At 51.5% G+C, this 19,809-nt stretch overlaps 1 protein-coding gene across 1 annotated transcript; it reads left to right on the forward strand.

The window, feature by feature from the left end:
- Nucleotides 1-1,392: 1,392 nt before the first annotated feature.
- On the forward strand, nucleotides 1,393-19,338 carry LOC113888962 (liprin-alpha-1-like). Its single transcript, XM_027535899.1, has 7 exons — nucleotides 1,393-1,402; nucleotides 4,584-4,744; nucleotides 7,439-7,662; nucleotides 9,454-9,676; nucleotides 15,257-15,408; nucleotides 16,254-16,426; nucleotides 17,715-19,338. The coding sequence occupies exons 1-7, from the start codon at nucleotides 1,393-1,395 to the stop codon at nucleotides 17,768-17,770; spliced, it is 999 nt and encodes a 332-aa protein (XP_027391700.1). The 3' UTR covers nucleotides 17,771-19,338.
- Nucleotides 19,339-19,809: the final 471 nt, after the last annotated feature.

Below are 19,809 nucleotides of genomic sequence, written 5' to 3' on the forward strand. Positions count from 1 at the left end.
GCTATAACACGTATAGCACTTCTGGTTTTGAACACTGAATGTGTTTGCATTATAGATGGATTTAGAGTGTGTGGCTGTTGTGTGTGGTTCAGAATTCTGAGTAGTCCTTTCAGGGATCACCCAAAAGCTCAGACAAAGCGTGAGCCATTCACGTGGACTGTGCTGTGCGTCAGAAAGATAATACGAGCCACCTACACAATCTAAAATTTCCTAAAAACCAACGGGCTACTCGACGTCCTTCTTTCACCATGAGTCTTGAAATCCTCTGTGTGATTTCCACATCGGGCTTTGCACCAGCCTGTCTCACGTGCTCAGGGGCTGCACGAGGCGAGTGACTGCCGTGGCCGACAGCACAGAGCTTCCAGGTTGAGTTGAGTGACTCACAAACTTGGCCCGTTTGACTTGTTTTACCCCATGAGCAAGTGAAGTGGGCTGTAGAGGAATGAATGTGAGGAATGCAGGTGAGCTCCATGGAGACAGTTTAAAGCAGTGAGAGGAGGGAGGGCAATAGAGTGAGTCATGTCCCCCTGACCCGAAACCCCCGCCTGAAGTCTAGCTTCTCTCTACAGACTTCATCGTTGTTAATGGCTTGCCATGTTTCCTCCAGAGAAACCTTTTCTACACCTGAGATGGAACTTCCTCTTCATTATGGTTTATAAGGGTTAATATTGTTCTGAGTGTTTCTATTTGCTAGGGACTCTTAGAGAACATTTTCTCAGAATTACAATGTTGGGAGTTGATACCTACTGATGTAACCTGTTCTGCACATTTTGGTGCAAGTCACTTTACATCCAAAAAGCAAGCGGTGCAGGCTGTGTCATTTGCTGTTTCGTAGGACCAGCTGATTCTAAACCTGGAAACCCTGAGAGCCGAAGTGGACCAGACGAGACCGCGAGGGGCTCCCTTCCACCACAGGTAGGCTGCTCCCCCGGGCAGCTCCCCTCAGCGCTGTCGAGTGTGACAAGGGCCTGTCTGGTGTGTGGACAGTATGACTGGGTGTTGCTCATGGTCGCACCTCAAGGAGCCTGTAGCTTCGTGGCCAGCGAGAGGGAAGAGACAAGCATCGTTCCTTAGGGTCAAACTTGGTACCAGGGAGTGGTGTCACAGGATTGACAACACTCAAAACCACAGGCAGAGGTTTGGAAGTAGGGGGCCGACCAGTTGGTATTTGGGCGTATTCATCTGAGGGGCCTGACAGACTGTGACACTGACGTTTCTGAAGAGTCACAGAAGGTTAATGACCTGTAGTCTTTTGACTGCGGTGGGAGGAATCACCTGGCTTGTGAATGAGGAGAGCAGATTACTGAGCATCCTGATTTTTTCTTCCTCGTTGTTATAGGGGCGGTAATTCTTATTAAGTATTTAAATGTTTCTTTGGCTTCTTCACGGAAAATGGTCACAAGTGAGAGATAAACTTTAGCAAAGGTTATTAAGTGCTTACTGGTGACATTCATTCATCTGTAGGAAATGGACTACTGCTTGAATCCTGACTTAGGAGACAGTTTGGAGCCCATACGCATATTTCTGTGTTTGAGTGCTTAGGGGATCCTCGCAGTCCAGAGCCCCCACCCAGCCTTCTTCTAGAGAAAAGGAGATGTCATTTGAGACAAAGGCAGAGCCAGAAACTGGTCCTGTGTCTGAAACCATGGTGGGTGGAGTTCAAGGAGAGCACGTGCCCTACAGAACAGGAGGGGACGTGGCCGGACTTGGTGGCAGAGCTCCTCCAGGGTGAGGGGCTGGGGCTGTCAGAGGTGGGGAACCCCTGCTCCCAGGGTGGACGAGGTGAGTGTGAGGAGGACTGCGTAGACAGTGGAGGAAGAGGAGGTGGACACGGCCTCCTCCTCTTGGGGGTTTTTGGGTAACGAGGAGGGACCTGGTGCCAGGAACCGAGGCCTGACACAATTGGGGGCTTCAGATGGAGAAGCCTGGGGCCTGGTCACCAGTCCCGTGTGTGTCAGTGAGAGTGAGAGACGAGAAGAGGAAGCAGCCGCGGGGCAGGAGGAGCCGCTGTGCTCTGAAGACAGTGGGCCACAGCGGCCGGTGCGAGGGAGGGGTGTCTCCAGGAGGCAGCTCTGGAGGGGGTCACAGCAGTGACTTAGCAGCACAGGTGGGGCCTCAGAGTGGGGCTTGTGGGCAGTGTGGGCTGGGTGGGGGGCACTGTGCTGCCTCAGGAGGGAGGGAGTGGGGACTGAAAACTGGCTCACAGGCAGGGCAGGCACGGCGTATTTGGTGGGACCTCCCAGAGGAATTGGTCACTGCCGGGGACCAGCCCCAGCTGATCCAGGGTATTCGAAGCGGGGACGGCGTCGGCGAGGATCAGGAAACAACTGCTTAATTAAACGTTAATTAAGGATATAAAGAGTAATAGAATGAGGATAGCTCAGTGAAGAAATTCAGTGGAGAAAAGAGGCTGAAATAAGGATAGCTCAGTGAGGAAATTCAGTGGAGAAAAGAGGCTGAATAATTCAGCCAGAAGGTAAGAGAAAGAACGACATGGTGAGACCAAGTTTCGGTGAACAAGGCCCGCACTTTATTTTTCAAAGTAGTTTTTATACCTTAAGTTATGCATAGAGGATAATGAGGGAAGGGGTAGAGTCTTGCAGCAAGCCAGGCTTTCTTCCTGCAAACTTATCATATGCAAAAGCTTAGGTGATTTGCATCATCTTCTGGCCCAGAGGCCTGTTAACACTTTAAGACCTTCTCTTCAGAAAACTTATTTTTCTCTAAAGGTGATTGGTCAGGAGCCACCCTCCAAAAGCATTAGATAAAGTTGCATTCCTACAGAGCAAAGGTGTGGTGGGCTATAACAAGAAAAAGAATTAACTCAAGGGTCCCAGGTTACAAACATTAAAGCTACTACTTACACCAATTATATTAATCAATACACTGCCAGGGACACAGCAGGTAAGGGATATGGAAACTTAGCAGCAAACATTGGCCCAACAAGTGAAAATCCCTTCACCAATACAATTTCTAATCAATCTTTTAACTACTCAAAAGAATCTGTGTTTAGACAGTTTAGAACATCTCCTGCCTCTCACAGTTGGCAGGCTCTGAACAATCACATGTGGCCGGAAAAACCTATTCAGGCAGGCTAGAGGATTTCCAAAGGAGTTTGTAGGTTGAAACACTGTCACACCCAGGAATTATTAACTGGAGCTGTAAGCTAACTCTTTTTTCAGAGAGGTAGTGGGGGACAGCCCCCCGTAAAGTCAGAGGTGTAGGTGAAAGCACAAAGCAGAAAGTAGGCAGACTCTGGTTTTGGGGGTAGATTGCTCGAGAATTTCCAGGGAGACTCCTGAGGCTTGATCCCGCCTTTGCGTCTGACCTCATGACCTTTGCCAGGGGTGGAGCTCGCTCCCCGCAGGTCAGCCTGTCTCTGAGACCTTCTCCCGGAGGAAAGAGCTTCGGGTGAGGAGGGGGAGAGAGATGGAGGCTGCACCCCGCAAGGGGACTGGGAGGTGATGGTTGGGGGTCGACCCAACCCGGAGGCCTCTGTGGCCCTCAGAGGACCCTCGAGGGTCCCCAGTCCACAGCAGGACTGTGTCGTACCCCCCACTCAGTTCCCAAGTGTGCTCTAGCCCGAGGCCCTTGGGTGGAAGTGGAGCAGAGAAGGGAACAGTTCTGTCAGGAGGGAGGGGAGATGGGAGGGAAGACAGGTGTGGCTCCTGGAGATTCCAGACTTCCATCTCCTGTGCAGCACAGTGTTCACAAAACCGTCGAGCAGAGCAGCGTGTGACCCCGAGCAGGCTGAGCTGGTGGTTGGCCCTGGCCACTCTGCAGACGTATGGGGTGTCCTGTCCTCGGAGGAAGGCCCTGTCTCCTGGGTTTAGGGAATCCTGCACATGGAGGCACCACCTTCGTCCCAGAGACAAGACTGAGCAGAACCCGGGCGGTCCTGCAGTGCAGGCTGCTCACAGTCAAGGCGGGGCTGCCCTGCCTCCCAGCAGGCCCCTGCTGAGTGAGCTCCTGGCACCTGCAGGCCCAGGCCTTAGTGCTCAGGGCCTGAGCATCTGTGCTGGGCCTTGTTCAGCCCAGACTCTGGTGACACGCTCACCTCTGCTTTAATGGGAGACACCAGTGGTGCTCAGCTCCGAGCTGTGGGTCCAAGGCTTTTCTGCTGCGGGTTGTCTGAGGCGCCTTTAAAAACACTGAGAGTGGTGCAGACAGTGTTCCAGGCAGACCAGCGATTGTGATCCACAAACTTCCCGTGAGAGAGGGAGGTCAGAGCAGGCGTGGGCCAAAGGGGAGGTGGGGTGCCAAGGGGAAAGCAGAGCAGGTGCACACCCTGCCCTGGGACCTGAGAGCGGGCTCCGGGGGACCCTGGACGCCCCAACCCCAGACAGCCGATCCTGTCCTAGTCAGCTCCACACCCTCGCGGCAGCACTGCCTTCCCCACATACGGGAGTTTTCCAGCTGCTGGGGATGAGCCCTGAGTGTCTGCAGAGCAGCGGGCGGCCTGTTGCTATTGGAGCCAGGAGGGCAGTGCCCTCCCGGGGGCCCTTTTGCTGTGAAATTGCCGATCTTCCAAATGGACAGGCTTTGGCTCGTCTGACAGAGTGAGCTCTCTTTTCTTCTAACAGCACTCTTCTTCCCCGTGTGTTTCAGCCGACCCCACTTGGGCAGCGCCCCGGACCTCAGGTTCCCTGTGGCGGACCGGCCGGCAGACTCCTTGGGCAACGGGGCGGTGCTGCGGTGCCCCCAGAAAGGCCGGCTGGCAGCGCTGCACGATGAGCCATCCGAGGCAAGGACCCCGCCGCCCCCTTCCCATCCCTGGTGGGCACCTTGTGAGGCACCTGCCCCCTCACACTGTGGTCCTGAGGTGGGTTTGGAACAAAGCGCTGATAGATTGCTTTACGTCTCCCCATTTTCCTTTTTCTGGCTAAGAGTTTACTTTGAAGGCATGCTTTTTTTCCTTAACCAATTTTGATTATTTGTGGCCTACTGTGAGGCCCAGCATGGTACTAATTAGCACAGTTTTGAAATCGTCCTACGAGTAAATGGATACACATATCCATCAGCTTATAGTGAGAAGAATTCTCATTGGGAGTTTAAGTGCCTTTATCTTTTCACCTCATTCATGCCATGTATTTGTTCATACATGTCTGTGTTTTGAGCTTCCACATTCAGTGAGCAGTTAGTTTGGGCCAGACATGGTCAAAAGTAGGACTCCAGCAGTGAATTAAAAACGATGTGTGTCCTTTATCCACTGCTACATAACGAATCATTGCAAAGCTTAGTGACTTCCCAGGGAGCAGCTCACAGTCCCCAGTGCCTGTGCATTGTAGCAGGCGGGCCTGATTCAGGGCCTCCTGAGGGCACAGACACGGGAAGGCCCCCCAAGGCTGGATGGCAGGCTTTCAGACTCACCTGGCTGCTGGGGACAGGCCGAGGTCCCTGCCGTGTGGCTTTCCCATGGCCTGGCTTTCCTCAGAACACCCTCTGAGAGCGAGAGTGCGGGGTTTAGCCCAGGGCCTTTCACACCCTGGTCTTGAGGCCGCACACCTTCACTTCTGTTTGTGAGAGTGAGCTGCCAAGTCCTGCCTCGCTCAGGGGCTGAGCAGGAGTTGCCTCTTCTGCCTCTTGAAGGGAGGAGGATGGAAGAATTTGTGGACCCCTTTTTAAACCCGCGCAGCCTGTTGAACAATAATGAGCAGGGAAAGGAGACCAGAGTGCCTGAGTTGTCCAAGGAGGAGGGGACGATCGTGTGTAAACAGGGTGGCCAGTGAGGTGACACCAGGAGGGTGACCTTGAACCAGAGACCCGGAGGCAGGAAGAGAAGTAGCCACTTGGAGATAGAAAAAGGGTCATGTCAACCAGCGGGGACAAGGGAGAGAGCGGGCCACATCAGGGAGGAGCCTGGGCTCAGGCCTGAGCAGTTCGAGGCCAGAGCCTATTTCCTGAGGTGAGGAGGGCTGCCGGGGCGGGGAGCTAAGAGCCGGGCCTCAGCCCTGTTGAGGTGGATGAGCCCATTGGGTGTTCCAGGGATGTGTCAGGAGAACAGCCGAGTGTTCCGGCCTGAATCCGGGAGAGAACTCATTCAGCTCAGGGTGGACTTGGGGTTGTGGGCGTACAGATGGCATTTAAAGGCATGAGCACGGTAAAGTCACCAGGCGGGTGCCGGTGGAAAGAGATGGGGTGCAAAGGTAGAGCTGTGGGGAACCCTGCATTCCAAGGTTGAGAAGGGGCACAAGGGACTGAGGAATAATCGCAAGGGAAGGCAGGGCCTGGAGCCCAGGGAGAGACATGCTGGGGGCGGGGCGGGGGGTGGCGTGGGGGAGGGCAAGGAAGGGAGGGGGCTTGGTAACATGGGTTCCTTGAGCCCCCGGGGAATTGCCCTGCAGGGCGGGGCTCACAACCTGCTGGCAGCGAAGTGGAGACCTGGCAGGGAGGGGGACCGTAGAGGCCACTCCCAAGGAGCTTTCAGAGACCCGCAGTGGGCGCTGCAGGGAGCCCTGGAGGAGGAATCTGCTGGTACCCCTTGTGCGATTGGAAGGCGAGAGAAGGGAGAGGACATGCCGACCGGGCTGATGGGGGTGAACCCATAGGCAGCTGGTTCACTGGAGCAGAGGAGGAATGATGGCAGGTGGTCCTGGAGCCAGCGAATGGGGTAGCCCAGCCCTGGGGTGGGGTCCTGATGAAGACAGGAGGCGAGGGCACTGGCCCCAGGGGTAGGGAGCCAACAAGCCAGCACCTCGAGGCTGCCCCTCAGTTCCTTTGAGGTCCTTTCTGGGAAAGAAGGCAGGACCTGGGTGACAGTGTGGCAGGGGGGACGTTTTCCGAGAGAAGGGTGTGAGGTGTGAGAGCGGGAGGGCGGCACGGGGCCCCGCTGGCAGTATCCCATGTGTCTCTGATGACAGAGCCACCCTTGCGGTGCGAGGAGCCATCCCCCAGAACAGCCCAAGGGCCTGTGTCCCGAGAGGAGAGCCACGGAGGGGCTGGCCCTCCCGTCTGCTGGCTGCCCCTGCTTGCACCTCTCTGTGGGTGTTCAGACCAGCCTGGGAAATGGAGGTCTGAGAGCCTGGGAGGACGGCACACTCTGGTGAACTGGTACCAGTGATGACCACTGATTAGGGACCCAGCGGCTGCCGAGCTGAAAGGTTCTTTTTTCTTATTTTGCTCCAGCCTGGCTGATGGAGGCATGGATGTATTTTTGTAATTTTCAGTTTCTGTCTCTGACTCCATCAGCCCACCCTTGTGAATAACCTCATAGGATTGCCTGCCGTCCACGCTGAGACCTGAGTGTCACCAGGCCATCAAGGAACTGCATTCTCCCCCTGCCTGTTTCTTGAGTCCTGTTCGCTTAAGAGATGGCAGTGTCTCATGAGCATGGCGCATTTATCCAGAGTCAGGGCTTCCATGTAAAATTGGGTTCAGTTCCTGATAGACTTGAGCTGCCCTGAATGTTGCTGACAAGACGTGGTCCTCTCGTGCCCAGGTGCAGACCCGAAAGGAGCAGGACTGCGAGCGCACGCAGCAAGCCAGCATGCTGGCCGACGTGGCCCAGGCTTTTGAGAGTGATGAGAGCGTGTCTGACGACGAGGGCGACAGGGTCACCCTCTTCAGCTCAGCCACTCAGCTGTCGCCCAGCAGGCAGGCCAATGCCAAGACTCTGACCGTGATGATGCAGGAGCAGCTGGACATCATCAATGAAGAGATCCGGTGGGTGATCCTGAACTCAGCACCAGAAACTCGGTTTCTCTGAGGAGCTGTCTTCTCCTAGGGATGTCTGAGTGTTCCATAGTAAGAAACCTGACCTCAGGTCTGCTTCAGGAATTTTCAGTTTTGAGATGGCCCTTGATTACAGAGCTCGGTCAGCTGGGGCGTTCTGTCTATGGTGTGGTTTCCGCACTCTGTGGGGGCGGCAGGAGGCGTTGTGGGGTATCCCCCCTCAGCTCTGAGCACCAAGGTGGGTGAGGTGCCGAGGTGGTGTCCCCTGCGGCCCGTGGACCCTCCTGTGTCCCTCAGAGCCCCCCATGTTCTGGTGAGAAGCCACCTGGTGAAAGCTGGGGTTTTGGGGTTGGCAAATTCCCACTCAGATCTGCATTTTCCTTTTTAACTTAATACAGTGTGAAGATTGGCTTGTTGTAAGACAGTGGTCCAAGGACATGTGTTTGAGTTTTTCTCATCTCATCAGTATATTTAAGATGTTTTCTTTAGACACCGTCTTGGCAGTTATAACAATTTTCAAAACAGGATAGAATCAAAAGGCCTGCCTCGTGGTGAGCAGGGGGCCTTGGGTCTGGGTGCAGCCAGGTGGCTGGGAGCCCCGAGGCCTGCCTGGTGCCACACCCACACATCTATGCCCGTGTCCCGAGTCCACATTCAGAGTGGCCGCAGGCCGGTGACCCTGCACAGGACCAGGCAGAGCTGCTGCTCAGACTGTTCTTGCCACGTCAGCCCAGGCCGAGGTGCCCGTTCCTGTAGGCCGAGCGGGATGCTCCGGGGGAAAGGCAGGGGGTGTACGGGACAACCAGCAAACGCAGGTGGTGTCACCTGCCCATTTGACGCCAAGACAGACAGCTTTGTGGGCCGTGTTTGAGCACAGATGAGCTCAGAAAGATGGTCTTTCCGTGTCCCTGCAGGAAGTATGGAATGGTTATAGATTAATATTTTTATTTTTACAGCAAGTTTTCAGGTAAAAGTGATTTTTCCTTATGCGACAAGTTGACTTGATGTAAATGGTCAATTCTGTCCATCAACTTGTTATCAACAGTGAAAAACTTTCCAGATGTATGAGTAGAAGTGAAGCTGGAGAGTTTACTTTCTGTAAGAATCTTGTATTTTAATCTGAAAATCATTTTATTTGCATAATCGTGTATTTAAACTGCTATATAAAAACATCCACCACACATTAGGGGAGAAGAGCAGAAACTGTGAATTCTAGGTTAATGCAGCACATTGACATGAATCCAGAAACTCACACAAAGCTGGTGGAGAACTTCATAAAGTGATGCATTTGTATATATACAACCTTAAAAAAAAAAAAAAAAAAGATCAACTCAGCACTTCATCTGGTCTGGAGACTTGTGTTTAGAAACTGCAGCTTGTTTGTGAATTGCTGTTTTGATTATACAGAGTTCCTGATTCCCAGTGGAAAAGACTTGAGGCACTGACGTGCATGTCTGCCCTGAGAGCAGGGGAGGTAAGGGTTGTAAACTTGAGGTATCTCTTCACAGGAAAGAGAATTGCCACCAGGGCCCCTTCAGAATGTTAGAGTAAATAAGTGAAATCAAGCATGAATGATCAGGGCCAGTTTGGAAGACTCAATGCTAAGTTATTCTAAGTTTGAGAATATTCAAAAGAGGAAACGTAGAACCTTTTGGCTGAGATGTTCATTGAGCAACTGTTTCTGGAATTTGCTAATCATGACACAGAATGCCAGCCCAAATTTATTGTCCAGACAGGTCCCTCTGCTGACAAAGGCAGGTGATGTATTTTATTCTATTTTAGGTTGATCGAAGAAGAGAAGGAGAACACGGAGCAGCGGGCCGAGGAGACTGAGAGCAGGGAGGGCAGGGGGAGCTTAGGCAGCCTCCGTCGTTTTAAATCAGTGAGCTCCCTCAACCTGCTTTCCACCTCCTCGCATGCTGACTCCTGCCCGCCCCTGCCCAAGCCCAGAAGGAGGCAGCACAGCCTGGCGCAGGAGGGAGACCAGCTGGGCATCATGACTCTGGTATGTGTCTGCCTCCTCCCTGCCGCATCCCTCCCCCAGCACGCTGTTTTTTGTTTGTTTTTTGTTTTTTCTCTTTATACCCAGAAGAAAATCAGGTACATTTGCTACGCTCAGAGGTCTAAAAGTTTTTAAACTGCCTAGTCTTTAATCATTCCACAATGGCACAGTGACAAATTAGTCTTGATATTTGGACCACCAACTTAGCACGTCATCATGAACTCAGCCAGAGCCTGCCTCTGTAACGTTGCACCTGGCCTGTGCTGGGCACAGCAGCTGCAGGGAAGTTTCTGTTCTCAGGGAGCAGACAGCTTCATGAAAGTAACCATAGGGAGCTCTCATGGCATGGGAAAGCCGTACAGCACATTCTCCATTGGGGATGCCTGGCTACAGGGTGCAGGGCATGCGGTGGGAACAAAACCAAGAATCTACACTGGTCTGCTTGTTGATGGACCTGGCCATGCGCTCAGTCCAGCTCTGTGTATGAAACCAGGTTAAAAGCCCAGGGCCCCAGGGCCCCAGGGAAGACGTCGGGCTGCCTCACTTTTCCGAGTCTAAAACTGGGATGACGACCTAGGGCTTTTGGTGACAGAGTGTGCGGCTCTAAAGCACATGTTCCAGCTTTCTTGCGTGTTTAGCTTAGGTGTTGTGAGTGTATTGCTGTTTACCCCGTGAAATCATGTGTACAAGATTCTGCTTTGTAACTGGACTTGTATTGTCTCTTTTTTCTGTTACCACCCATTTCATGTTAGCTGCATTGTTAGTCAGCTTGTAATTAAATTAACCGTGAATCATTTTAGCGGCCTGTGAAGTGGTAACTAGTCCACTTTGTGGTCTTTTGACACTGTTTTTATAATTTGCATCATTGGCTAATTAGTTGATATTTAAAATTCTTTGATGATTTCTCTGCGGATTCATGCTTGATTTCTTTCCAAATATTTGGAAAAGAACAATTCTGTATGTTTTCCTTGCTGTTGGAGTTCTCTGACAGTGTGTCTGCTTTCATCACTGGTTTTGATTCCCTCCCTCATCCTGTTGTCTGCTTATTCGTCATGAATCCAGATCCCCCACCAGCCCCCGAGGCTGTAGTTTACCCATCCATCTCTCCTCCCCCGTCCCCTCACTTGCTCTGGTCATAGCCGTGCTGTGGTCCACAGCGTGTGTCCCCTTAGTTGGGTTTGTGCTTTGTCTTCATGTCTCATTAAATGGTGTTTTTCCCCCATAGCAGTAAGTTGAATTGGTGTATCACTATGCAGTTACAGGAGAAGGCAATGGCAACCCACTCCAGTACTCTTGCCTGGAAAATCCCATGGACGGAGGAACCTGGTATGCTGAAGTCCATGGTGTCCCACAGAGTCGGACACGACTGAAGCAACTTAGCAGCAGCAGCACACAGTTATAAGCATAATATATGTAGATGGATCCTAAACTACATATCATGTGTAATTCATAAATGAGATTGTGCTTACATAAAGAAATGATCCTCTTAAGTGTAGAATTAATGGACTTTTAGATATGCAGATGACATCACCCTTAAGGCAGAAAGTGAGAGGAACTAGAAAGCCTCTTGATGAAAGTGAAAGAGGAGAGTGAAAAAGTTGGCTTAAAGCTCGACACGCAGAAAACTAAGATCATGGTATCTGGTCCCATCACTTCATAGGAAATAGATGGGGAAACAGTGTCAGACTTTATTTTTTGGGGCTCCAAAATCACTGCAGATGGTGACTGCAGCCATGAAATTAAAAGGCGCTTACTCCTTGGAAGAAAAGTTACGACCAACATAGATAGCGTATTCAAAAGCAGAGACATTACTTTGCCACCAAAGGTCCATCTAGTCAAGGCTATGGTTTTTCCAGTTGTCATGTATGGATATGAAAGTTGGACTGTGAAGAAAGCTGAGCATCACAGAATTGATGCTTTTGAGCTGTGGTGTTGGAGAAGACTCTTGAGAGTGAGTCCCTTGGACTGCAAGGAGATGCAACCAGTCCATTCTAAAGGAGATCAGTCCTGGGTGTTCATTGGAAGGACTGATGCTAAAGCTGAAACTCCAGCACTTTGGCCACCTCAAGTGAAGAGTTGACGCATTGGAAAAGACTCTCAGGCTGGGAGGAATTGGGGGAAGGAGGAGAAGGGGACGACAGAGGATGAATGGCTGGATGGCATCACCAACTCAGTGGACATGAGTTTGGGTGAACTCCAAGAGTTGGTGATGGACAGAGGGTCCTGGCATGCTGCGATTCATGGGGTCACAAAGAGTCGGACACAACTGAGCAACTGAACTGAACTGACACAATATCCTTTCTATGTTGGTGCTTGTATTTAAGACTGTAAATCTCATCAGCTTTTGCACAGTTAATGTCTCTATTAGACTCGTTAAAAAAGTATCTTCTATTGTTAATAAAATGTAAAAACTGCACCTGCTATTATGCTAGCTTTCATTCTTACATATTTTCACAGGGAACTTGCTTTAATGAATTTATTGTGAGAAGTTTTAAATCAAATTCTGTGTCAGGATTTTACATTAATGTCCAATAGGTGGTTAGATTTGTTCAGTGTTAAAATAGATATTATGGTAACTTCCTCATCAGTTAAATAAATAATTTAAAGTATAACATGTTTTTGATTAAGAGAAACTAACTTTTAGAGAGATTTGGCTGAGAATAGACACCTGTTAAGGCCCTTTGTTGTACAGAATGCTATGCTTTAATAAATCATGATGTTGTAATAGAATGGTATCTTCCTGAGTAATAATTTATAGTGTTTCTCTAAGTAAATCTTGAATAGCTTATTTAACTTCTGTGGTCAAAAAAAATGTTCTGTTTCCAGTCACATGTTCTCTAAATCTTCATGTCACTTACATGTTTGCCATCATTTTTGCTTTACTGTATTTGCCTCTACGGATTCTTGAAGTTTTAGCTTCAAAGTCGCAATGAATCTGGTTTCTCTTCATTTCTTTGCATGCATCTATCAGCCTAGTGATTTAAGGAAGCAGCATCGAAAGGTAAACTATTTAGTAATTTAGCAGGCCTTTGTTTCTCTGTGAAGTATTGAAGAGTCCTTATCGTTTAACGTGAATGAACACTGTGTAGTTATGTCCTGGTGAATAATTGACGTTTTAATGGAAGTGATGAAACTCACCCACCACTTAAAATGTGCTGATGGTTCTGTTGGAAATAGGTCATTCGTTGGGACAATTGTAACAATTTGCCTTTCTCCCACTTGTTTGCCTTCTGATCATCTCATGCTTGTTTATAATAGACATAGTATTATTTATTATTTCTAAAAATTTCTGTACTTATGTTTTTGGCCATGCTGCACAGCTTATGGGATCTTAGTTCCCCAAGCAGGGATCAGACCAGTGTGCCGGCAGTGAAAGTGCCAAGTCTTAACCTTTGGACCACCATGGAATTTCTGCTTAGTGTTTTCATGTAAGAAATGACTGAATCAGAGCCATAGATGTTAGATTTGCGGGAAGCCAATTTAATGATGGTGGGTAGCAGTGTGCAGGAGACTCTGTGTGCCGGGCACGTGCTTTCCGAGTCTGTCATCTCATCCCCAGGTGAGGTCCAGGCTGCTGCTATCCCCATTCAGCAGACATAGACACTGAGGCTTAGCGAGGCCGGGCACCCTGCCCAGGCTCTCACACCCAGCAGCGTGGTGCGGACTGGTCTGATCAGAGCCTGGACACTTAACCATGGTGCTGTCCAGCCCGCTTTCCTCTAGAGGCTCTCGTGTCCATCACGGCATCCCTGATGGAGGGAGCATCAGGAGGGAGCTCTCTGCCTCTCCCCTCGGGTCACTTGGATGAGCCCCTGTTGTTGGAGTCCAGTGCCCCAAGGGCTGGCCTTCCTTGTCCCTCTCCTGCTCCCAGCCCGCTGACCGAGCACTCCTGGGCCTTCCCGCAGGACTGGGGTGGCGGTACTCCAGTTCAGGCAACTCAGTGCCCGGGAGCCCTTCTGCTGAGCACAGCAGAGCAGCGCTGTCCCCCTGGGTTTGGTCACCTGGGTGTGCCGCTCGCCTGCTCTGTGGCCTGCTTTGCCCTCCTGTTCAGCGAGGACAAGGCACTGCCCTTCCTAGCCACATGTGGCACCAGTGGGGCAGCTCCCATCCTGGGGGAGGGCAGCCAGGCCCAGACCCAGAGGCCTTCCTCAGGAGGAGGCCCAGGAGAAGGGGCTGGCCTGGGCCCTGACTCTGAGGCAGGTGTTTGTCTCCACTGAGTCCATAGTCAACCCAGGTGTGTCACTTCCCTGCTCTGTTCGTTGTTGTTTTCTGATTTTTATAAATGCTTATTTTTACTTGACTTTGAGATTGATCCCTGTTCAGTTCCATGTGGAAAATTTCTAGCCTTTGTAGCCTTCTGTTGTCTGAGGGTTCTTGTTAGAGCTCAGGGGAGGGAGCCCAGTTTATCCAGCTGCTCTTAAATGAGTTCAGCTGTATTTTGCACTAAGTTCCCTTGCTGTCACCAAGCTCCTGTGGGGCTGCACGGGATCAGTATTCCTTACAGAATCCCACCAAAAAGGCACAGGTTAGTTGGTCAAAACAACACACTCATTGTTTATAACAATACATGCCATGCATGTTTCCTAAAACCTCCCCTGGTTTAACCACACACCGAAATGTATCAGTGAGACCTGTTTGGACCCTGCAGGGTTAATCTGTTCCCACACTGTCTTTCCTTTCCTCACACCCAGGACCAGCAGAAACGCTGGGTGTCCAAGAGAGATCATCTTCTTCTTCTTTTTTTTAATTAGTTTATTTTTTAATTGAAAGGTAATTGCTTTACAGAATTTTCTTTTCTGTCAAACCTCAACAGGAATCAGCCATAGGTACCCATATATCTCCTCCTTTTTGAACCTCCCACCGCTCTAGGGTGATACAAGATCATCTCTTAGTGAAGACCTGGGGGCGCCTTATGGAATCCACTGTGAGCGAATGACACTTGAACTGCGTGTAAGTACTTCAGTGGGTAGTCCCCAGTCTGTATGTTACCGAGAAATACGATCCAGGCACATGGTGTTCACGTGGAGGGGTTAGGTACCTTTTCTGTGTTTCTCTTGTTGTCATGGGTTCCAGTAACCTGCATCATCACTCCAAATGATCTTGGATGGTGGCACAAGCTGTGTCTTTTTCTCCTTCAAACAGAAAGGTCTGGACGGCTTTGCTGAGAGGTTTTGTACTCTAGCTGTGGTGCTTCTGAGTAGCATCTGGCGATGAGCACAGTCCTTTCATCAGGGCAGTTCATGCTGTGCAGGATTCACGGTGCCAGCATCGCTCTGCTGTCCTGCCCCGCAGGGCCATCTGGTCGCTGGATTCCAGGGAGGGCTGAGGCCGGCTGCAGGGAGGCTCCTGTCCGGGGTCTCTGCACTCAGTCAGATGCTCTCGGTGCCCCATAGCCCCCCTTTTTTTGAACAAGACAGTCCTTTACGATGGCATTAAGCTATAACAAGGGTTTTTTTGTACTTGGGGGAAAGCATAGCTAATAGATCTTCAAATAAGTTTCTGGTTATAATGTAAAGCCTGTGTGATTGCCTTTTTCAGAACAGTCTATTGTTAGCCAATTTGACACTTACCTCACTCCCTCAGCTGCCAGCTATACAGGAAGAGGTAGGAGATGACAAGACCGCCATCAAATGTGAAACCTCGACCCTCGCCTGGCCACGGTCCCTTCGGCTGGGCCGCCTGCGCACGGGGGCGCTGCGCACAGCCACCCATGAGGACCTCAGGGACGCCCACAAGTAAGCGACCTGTGTGTGCGTCGTCAGTTTCAGGAGCCCTGCGCCTCTTGTCTTGAAAGAGTTGCAAGGATGATTTTAAAGGAATACCACTGAGTTCGGTGCCTGTGTTTAGTGGTGAACTTCAGGTGCTGGGGAAGAAGAGCTCAGTGACCTCAGTGATTTTAGAAAACGTCCATCTCTACAGATTGACTCCTGTGGGAGCTTTCTTCCTGCTCTTGGTAGAGGTCTGCCCGGCCTGGGGCACGTTCCTGACAGTGACGGCCCCGTGCCTCTCGGGTTCGCTCTTGAGGGTCCCTCCCTTTTCTGCAGGGGTCTCCTCTCAGGAGACTCTGTCCCCTCCTGTGACTGACACTGTCCTCGTTCAGAACACTACTTGCTGAGCTCCCATCCTGAGCCAGGCAGCACTCAATGGGGGGCATGTGTGTTCACCTGACCAGCAGCCCTGCACGGTGACCGTCGCTCTCCTGCCACGGCCGGGCACGGTTACCCTGTGGGAGGCGGGGGACCTACCCAGAGCAGGGGAGCTCGTCTTCTCCTGGAGCATCATCACCTGCCGAGCAGCGACCCTAAGGGAGGGTCAGAGCGCCCTCTGCACCAGCTGGCCTGGAGTCAAGCCCTCCTCGCGGGAGAGCTCGAGGCAGAGAATCTCAGCTTCCCGGTGCAGTTGTCTGACGCTGGGAGCCTGCATTGCTCGTGTGGAGTGTGGTCGGTGAAGGAGACTCCAACTGTCAGCTGCGAGGTTGAGGCGCGGGTGCTGCTGGGTGCCCGTTTCTATCAGTAGCTCTTGTGGAGGGGTGTGTGTTTGCACAAGGGTGCCAGTTAAAGGTCGTTTTCTCTCCCCGAAGCTCCACAGGCTCTCAGGACAGCCCCGGGAATAACCCCAGCAGCAGCACCAGCAGCCAGGGCTCGCTGCACAAAGCCCCAAAGAAGAAGGGCATCAAGTCCTCCATCAGCCGCTTGTTTCGCAAGAAGGAAAAGGGCCGGCCTGAACACCCCAGCAAGGAGGCGTTAGGACCAGGTGGGTGCTTCACCGTTCAGAGGGAGGAGGGCCTGCAGGCATCTCCCTTCTGTGTCTCCCCTGTCGTCCCCACGAGGCTCCTGTCAATCACGCTGGGGGTCCTCCTGGGAGCAGGAGTGGAGGAGGCGTCTGTCTTCTGAATGGGTCTGAGATGATCGGCTGAGTTAATGAGTGGATGGTTGGATGGATGGATTGATTAGTGAGTGGTGGATGGATGAACAGATGGCTGGCTGGATGGGTGGATGAACGGAGCATGGAAGGAATAAAGCAGATGATTGTACTCCAGTGCTAGAAACATATTCTACGAAATTGATTGAGTAGGAGCTGGGCAATGATTGTTTCATCCTAACAGTGACATGTGTTTGGAAACGGCCTAAGTGCTCCTCAGTGAGGGGTAAGGTACAATCTGTGGACACCCCACAAGGAACAGCCCGCCCTCCTTCCTGCCACCTTCCCCATCCCCAGGAGCTCATCAGGGGTTCTACCCATGCCCCCCACCCCACCCGACAGCCACACAGGTCCTCCTGGGGTCCCCTCATCACACAGGGTTATCATCAGGCCCCCATATCACTCAGCTTCCTCTCCTTGAGGACAGCGTATGTTCCTGCCTCTTCAGCCACAAATTTGTTGAGTCTCGTTTGTGCTGGGTGTGGGATTTACAGGGGTAAGTAAAGCAGATGTGGTCTGGAGCACAGTTAAGTGACAAGAGAGAAAAAGGAGCAGATTATTAAATGCTATCCCTATTAGTAGTAAATACAATGCTGAGATGGATGGTGCATTGATTATGTACCAGATGCTGTGTGTGCCCCTTACCAAGCAGGTGCTGCCCCCTCCCGATTTACAGAGGAGGACACAGTGACAGTCACGTGGTTAGGGAGCGGTTAGGGCAGGTTCACACCCACCCAGTGGGACCAGACACTTTGCCGAGCCCTAGCCACCTCTCTCGTGGATGAAACAGGAATGAGATGGCTCTATGGCATGATGATTCAATGGACATGAGTTGGAGCAAACTCCAGGAGATAGTGAAGGACAGGAAAGCCTGGAGTGCTGCAATCCAAGGAGTGACAAGAGTCGGACACAACTGAGCGACTGAACTAAAACCTGAGTGTGTGCTAACCTGTTTCAGTCGTGTCTGACTCTGCGACCCCAGGAACTGTAGCCCACTAGCTCCTCTGTCCATGGGATTCTCCAGGCAAGAAGACTGGAGTGGGTTGCCATGCTCTCTTCCAGGGCATCTTCTCAACCCAGGGATCGAACCCACATCTCTCATTATCTATTGCATTGGCAGGCAGGATCTTTACCCCTAGCGCCACCTGGAAAGCCCCAGTGAATGCTGACAACTAGAAATGCAGAAAATGAGGGCTGCTCCTAAGTTAAACTGGAAGAGCAGCAAGCACAGGTTGTAAAGAGGAAAACACACGATGAGCGACAACAGCGCCAACAGAAACAAGGGATGCGTTCACCCACAGAAAGAAAATACCTGTGCCGTTCGGAAGAGGAGCCCGTCACCCTTGGAGGGACAGCTGGAACCAGAATGAAAACCGAGGCCATGGTCAGCAGTGCCCACCACACGGCCTGGGTGGCGTGGTGTCACTCACCAGGCTTCCTGTATCCCCAGAGCAGCTGGCAGTAACATCTCTGAGTGCCAGGCCGGGCAGCGTCCCCGAGTGAGCTAAGGCATCACTGCTCTCCTTCCAGTGCTGCTCCGGGGCCCTCTGTAGGCGGCCACCCTCATCCCCTGCCCTGCCACTTGCTGGGGCCCGGCTGTCCCCCTGGGATCCTTTCAGCCCTTGAGCTTGGGTGTTCCCAGCCCTCTGCCACACCGGACTGGGACGCAACTCAGGACTTGGGCTTGAGATATCAAGGAGACCGTGAATCTGGAAGGACACCACCCTGGGGCCTGTGAGAGAGCAGAAGAGCAAAGCCCCGACGGGGAGGAAACAGAGCTGGGGGAACGTGCCCACAGCCTCCACTGCCTCCTGCACAAGTGCCTTTTCTTTGTCTCTCCTTGGCCTGAAACAAACCCCAGCTGCTGCTGCTCCGCAGGTGATTCCTAAAGATGCACCTCCTGCCAGAGCTATTGTCCTGCTGCTCTGGAGCTGCCTGAGTGTGCTCAGGAGTATCAGACAAGTAGGGCTGCCACACCTCATACTGGAGGTGGGGGGCCTGATACTGGGGAAGGGTCGGAGGTGGGGGGAGGGTTTGAGGGTAGGGGAGGGCCTGATGCTGGCCTAGGGCCGTGACGCTGGACTGGGGTCTGATGCTGGACTAGGGTCTGATGCTGGGGGAGGACTTGATGCTGGACTAGGGTGCATCATTTGGATCCCCGTCAAGGTTGCCCTCGGACACCCCACCCTGTGACCGATGGCGAGCCTCGACACCTGAACTTTGTTCCCACCCTTGGCCCGCTGCCCACACCTCAGCAGCAGAGGGGCCCTGTCCCCGCAGATGCTGAAGTGATGGAGCCTCTTGTCTCCGGAGCCAAGGGCATGAACACACTGTCGGTCGTCCTCTAGGGACACCTATGCTTCCGCCTTCTGGCCTTTCCATTGCATCCGTCCGTTTCTCTTAACAGAATGTCCGTGTGATGACACGGGCTCCCATTACCAGCTCTGGTCTGTTCTCAGTGAGAGTACAGCTTACCCTCGGCACTCTTTATTGGCCCTGGGAAATTTTGCTTCAGTACTTTATTGAAAGAAAGCAATAAATAATACTGTGATAAAAATAGTTCAAAAGTAGACTGTACATACTTTGTCACATATTCGGGAAGTTCACAAAAGATTAATAGGAAAATAGAATGATAACAATGAATTGTACAAGTAAATTAAAGGCGGAACCCACATGTAAAGAAACATGCTGTCTCTGTCTACCAAGATACCAGCTGCATAATAAATATCACACTGTGACCTGAACGCATCTCTTGCTGGCTTTTTTAATGTGCCGCTGAAAAAGTAAAAATTACATTTGCTACTTATACAATCCAGAATGGCTATGTCATCACAGTCTAAAAATGTATGCCTAGGTCCATTCTTTAAACATGTTTACAATCATGTAAAAAGATGATTTACATAAAAATAAGGCTTTGTCAGAGCTACACTACCCTGTCTGTCTGGGAAGTGGCACCTTCACTGTCCAGCTCGATGGCTCTGCAGCGGGTGCAGGGCATCGCGATTGGTCCTCAAAGAGTCTCACCGGAGAGGAGGGATCCGGGTCCACAGAGACTGGGTTACAGGAGAGATTTTCAGTCTTCTTCTAGGCATCCTTTCAGCCCAAATTTCATTAGAAGCTCACATTTAACACCCAGTACTTTTAAATCACTTCACGCTGTGGACAAAAAGCATTTCTTGCTAGAAAAAGTACAGTTTAGGCCAGTCGTTAACATC

This window comes from Bos indicus x Bos taurus, unplaced genomic scaffold, assembly GCF_003369695.1.
Source record: "Bos indicus x Bos taurus breed Angus x Brahman F1 hybrid unplaced genomic scaffold, Bos_hybrid_MaternalHap_v2.0 tig00003389_arrow_arrow_obj, whole genome shotgun sequence".
NCBI classification, from domain to species: domain Eukaryota; kingdom Metazoa; phylum Chordata; class Mammalia; order Artiodactyla; family Bovidae; genus Bos; species Bos indicus x Bos taurus.

Coding starts and splice junctions, on each gene's coding strand:
- LOC113888962 (XM_027535899.1), top strand. Junction 4,745..7,438: donor TGCACGATGAGCCATCCGAG/GCAAGGACCCCG, acceptor TCTCGTGCCCAG/GTGCAGACCCGAAAGGAGCA. Junction 16,427..17,714: donor CAAGGAGGCGTTAGGACCAG/GTGGGTGCTTCA, acceptor TTGCATTGGCAG/GCAGGATCTTTACCCCTAGC.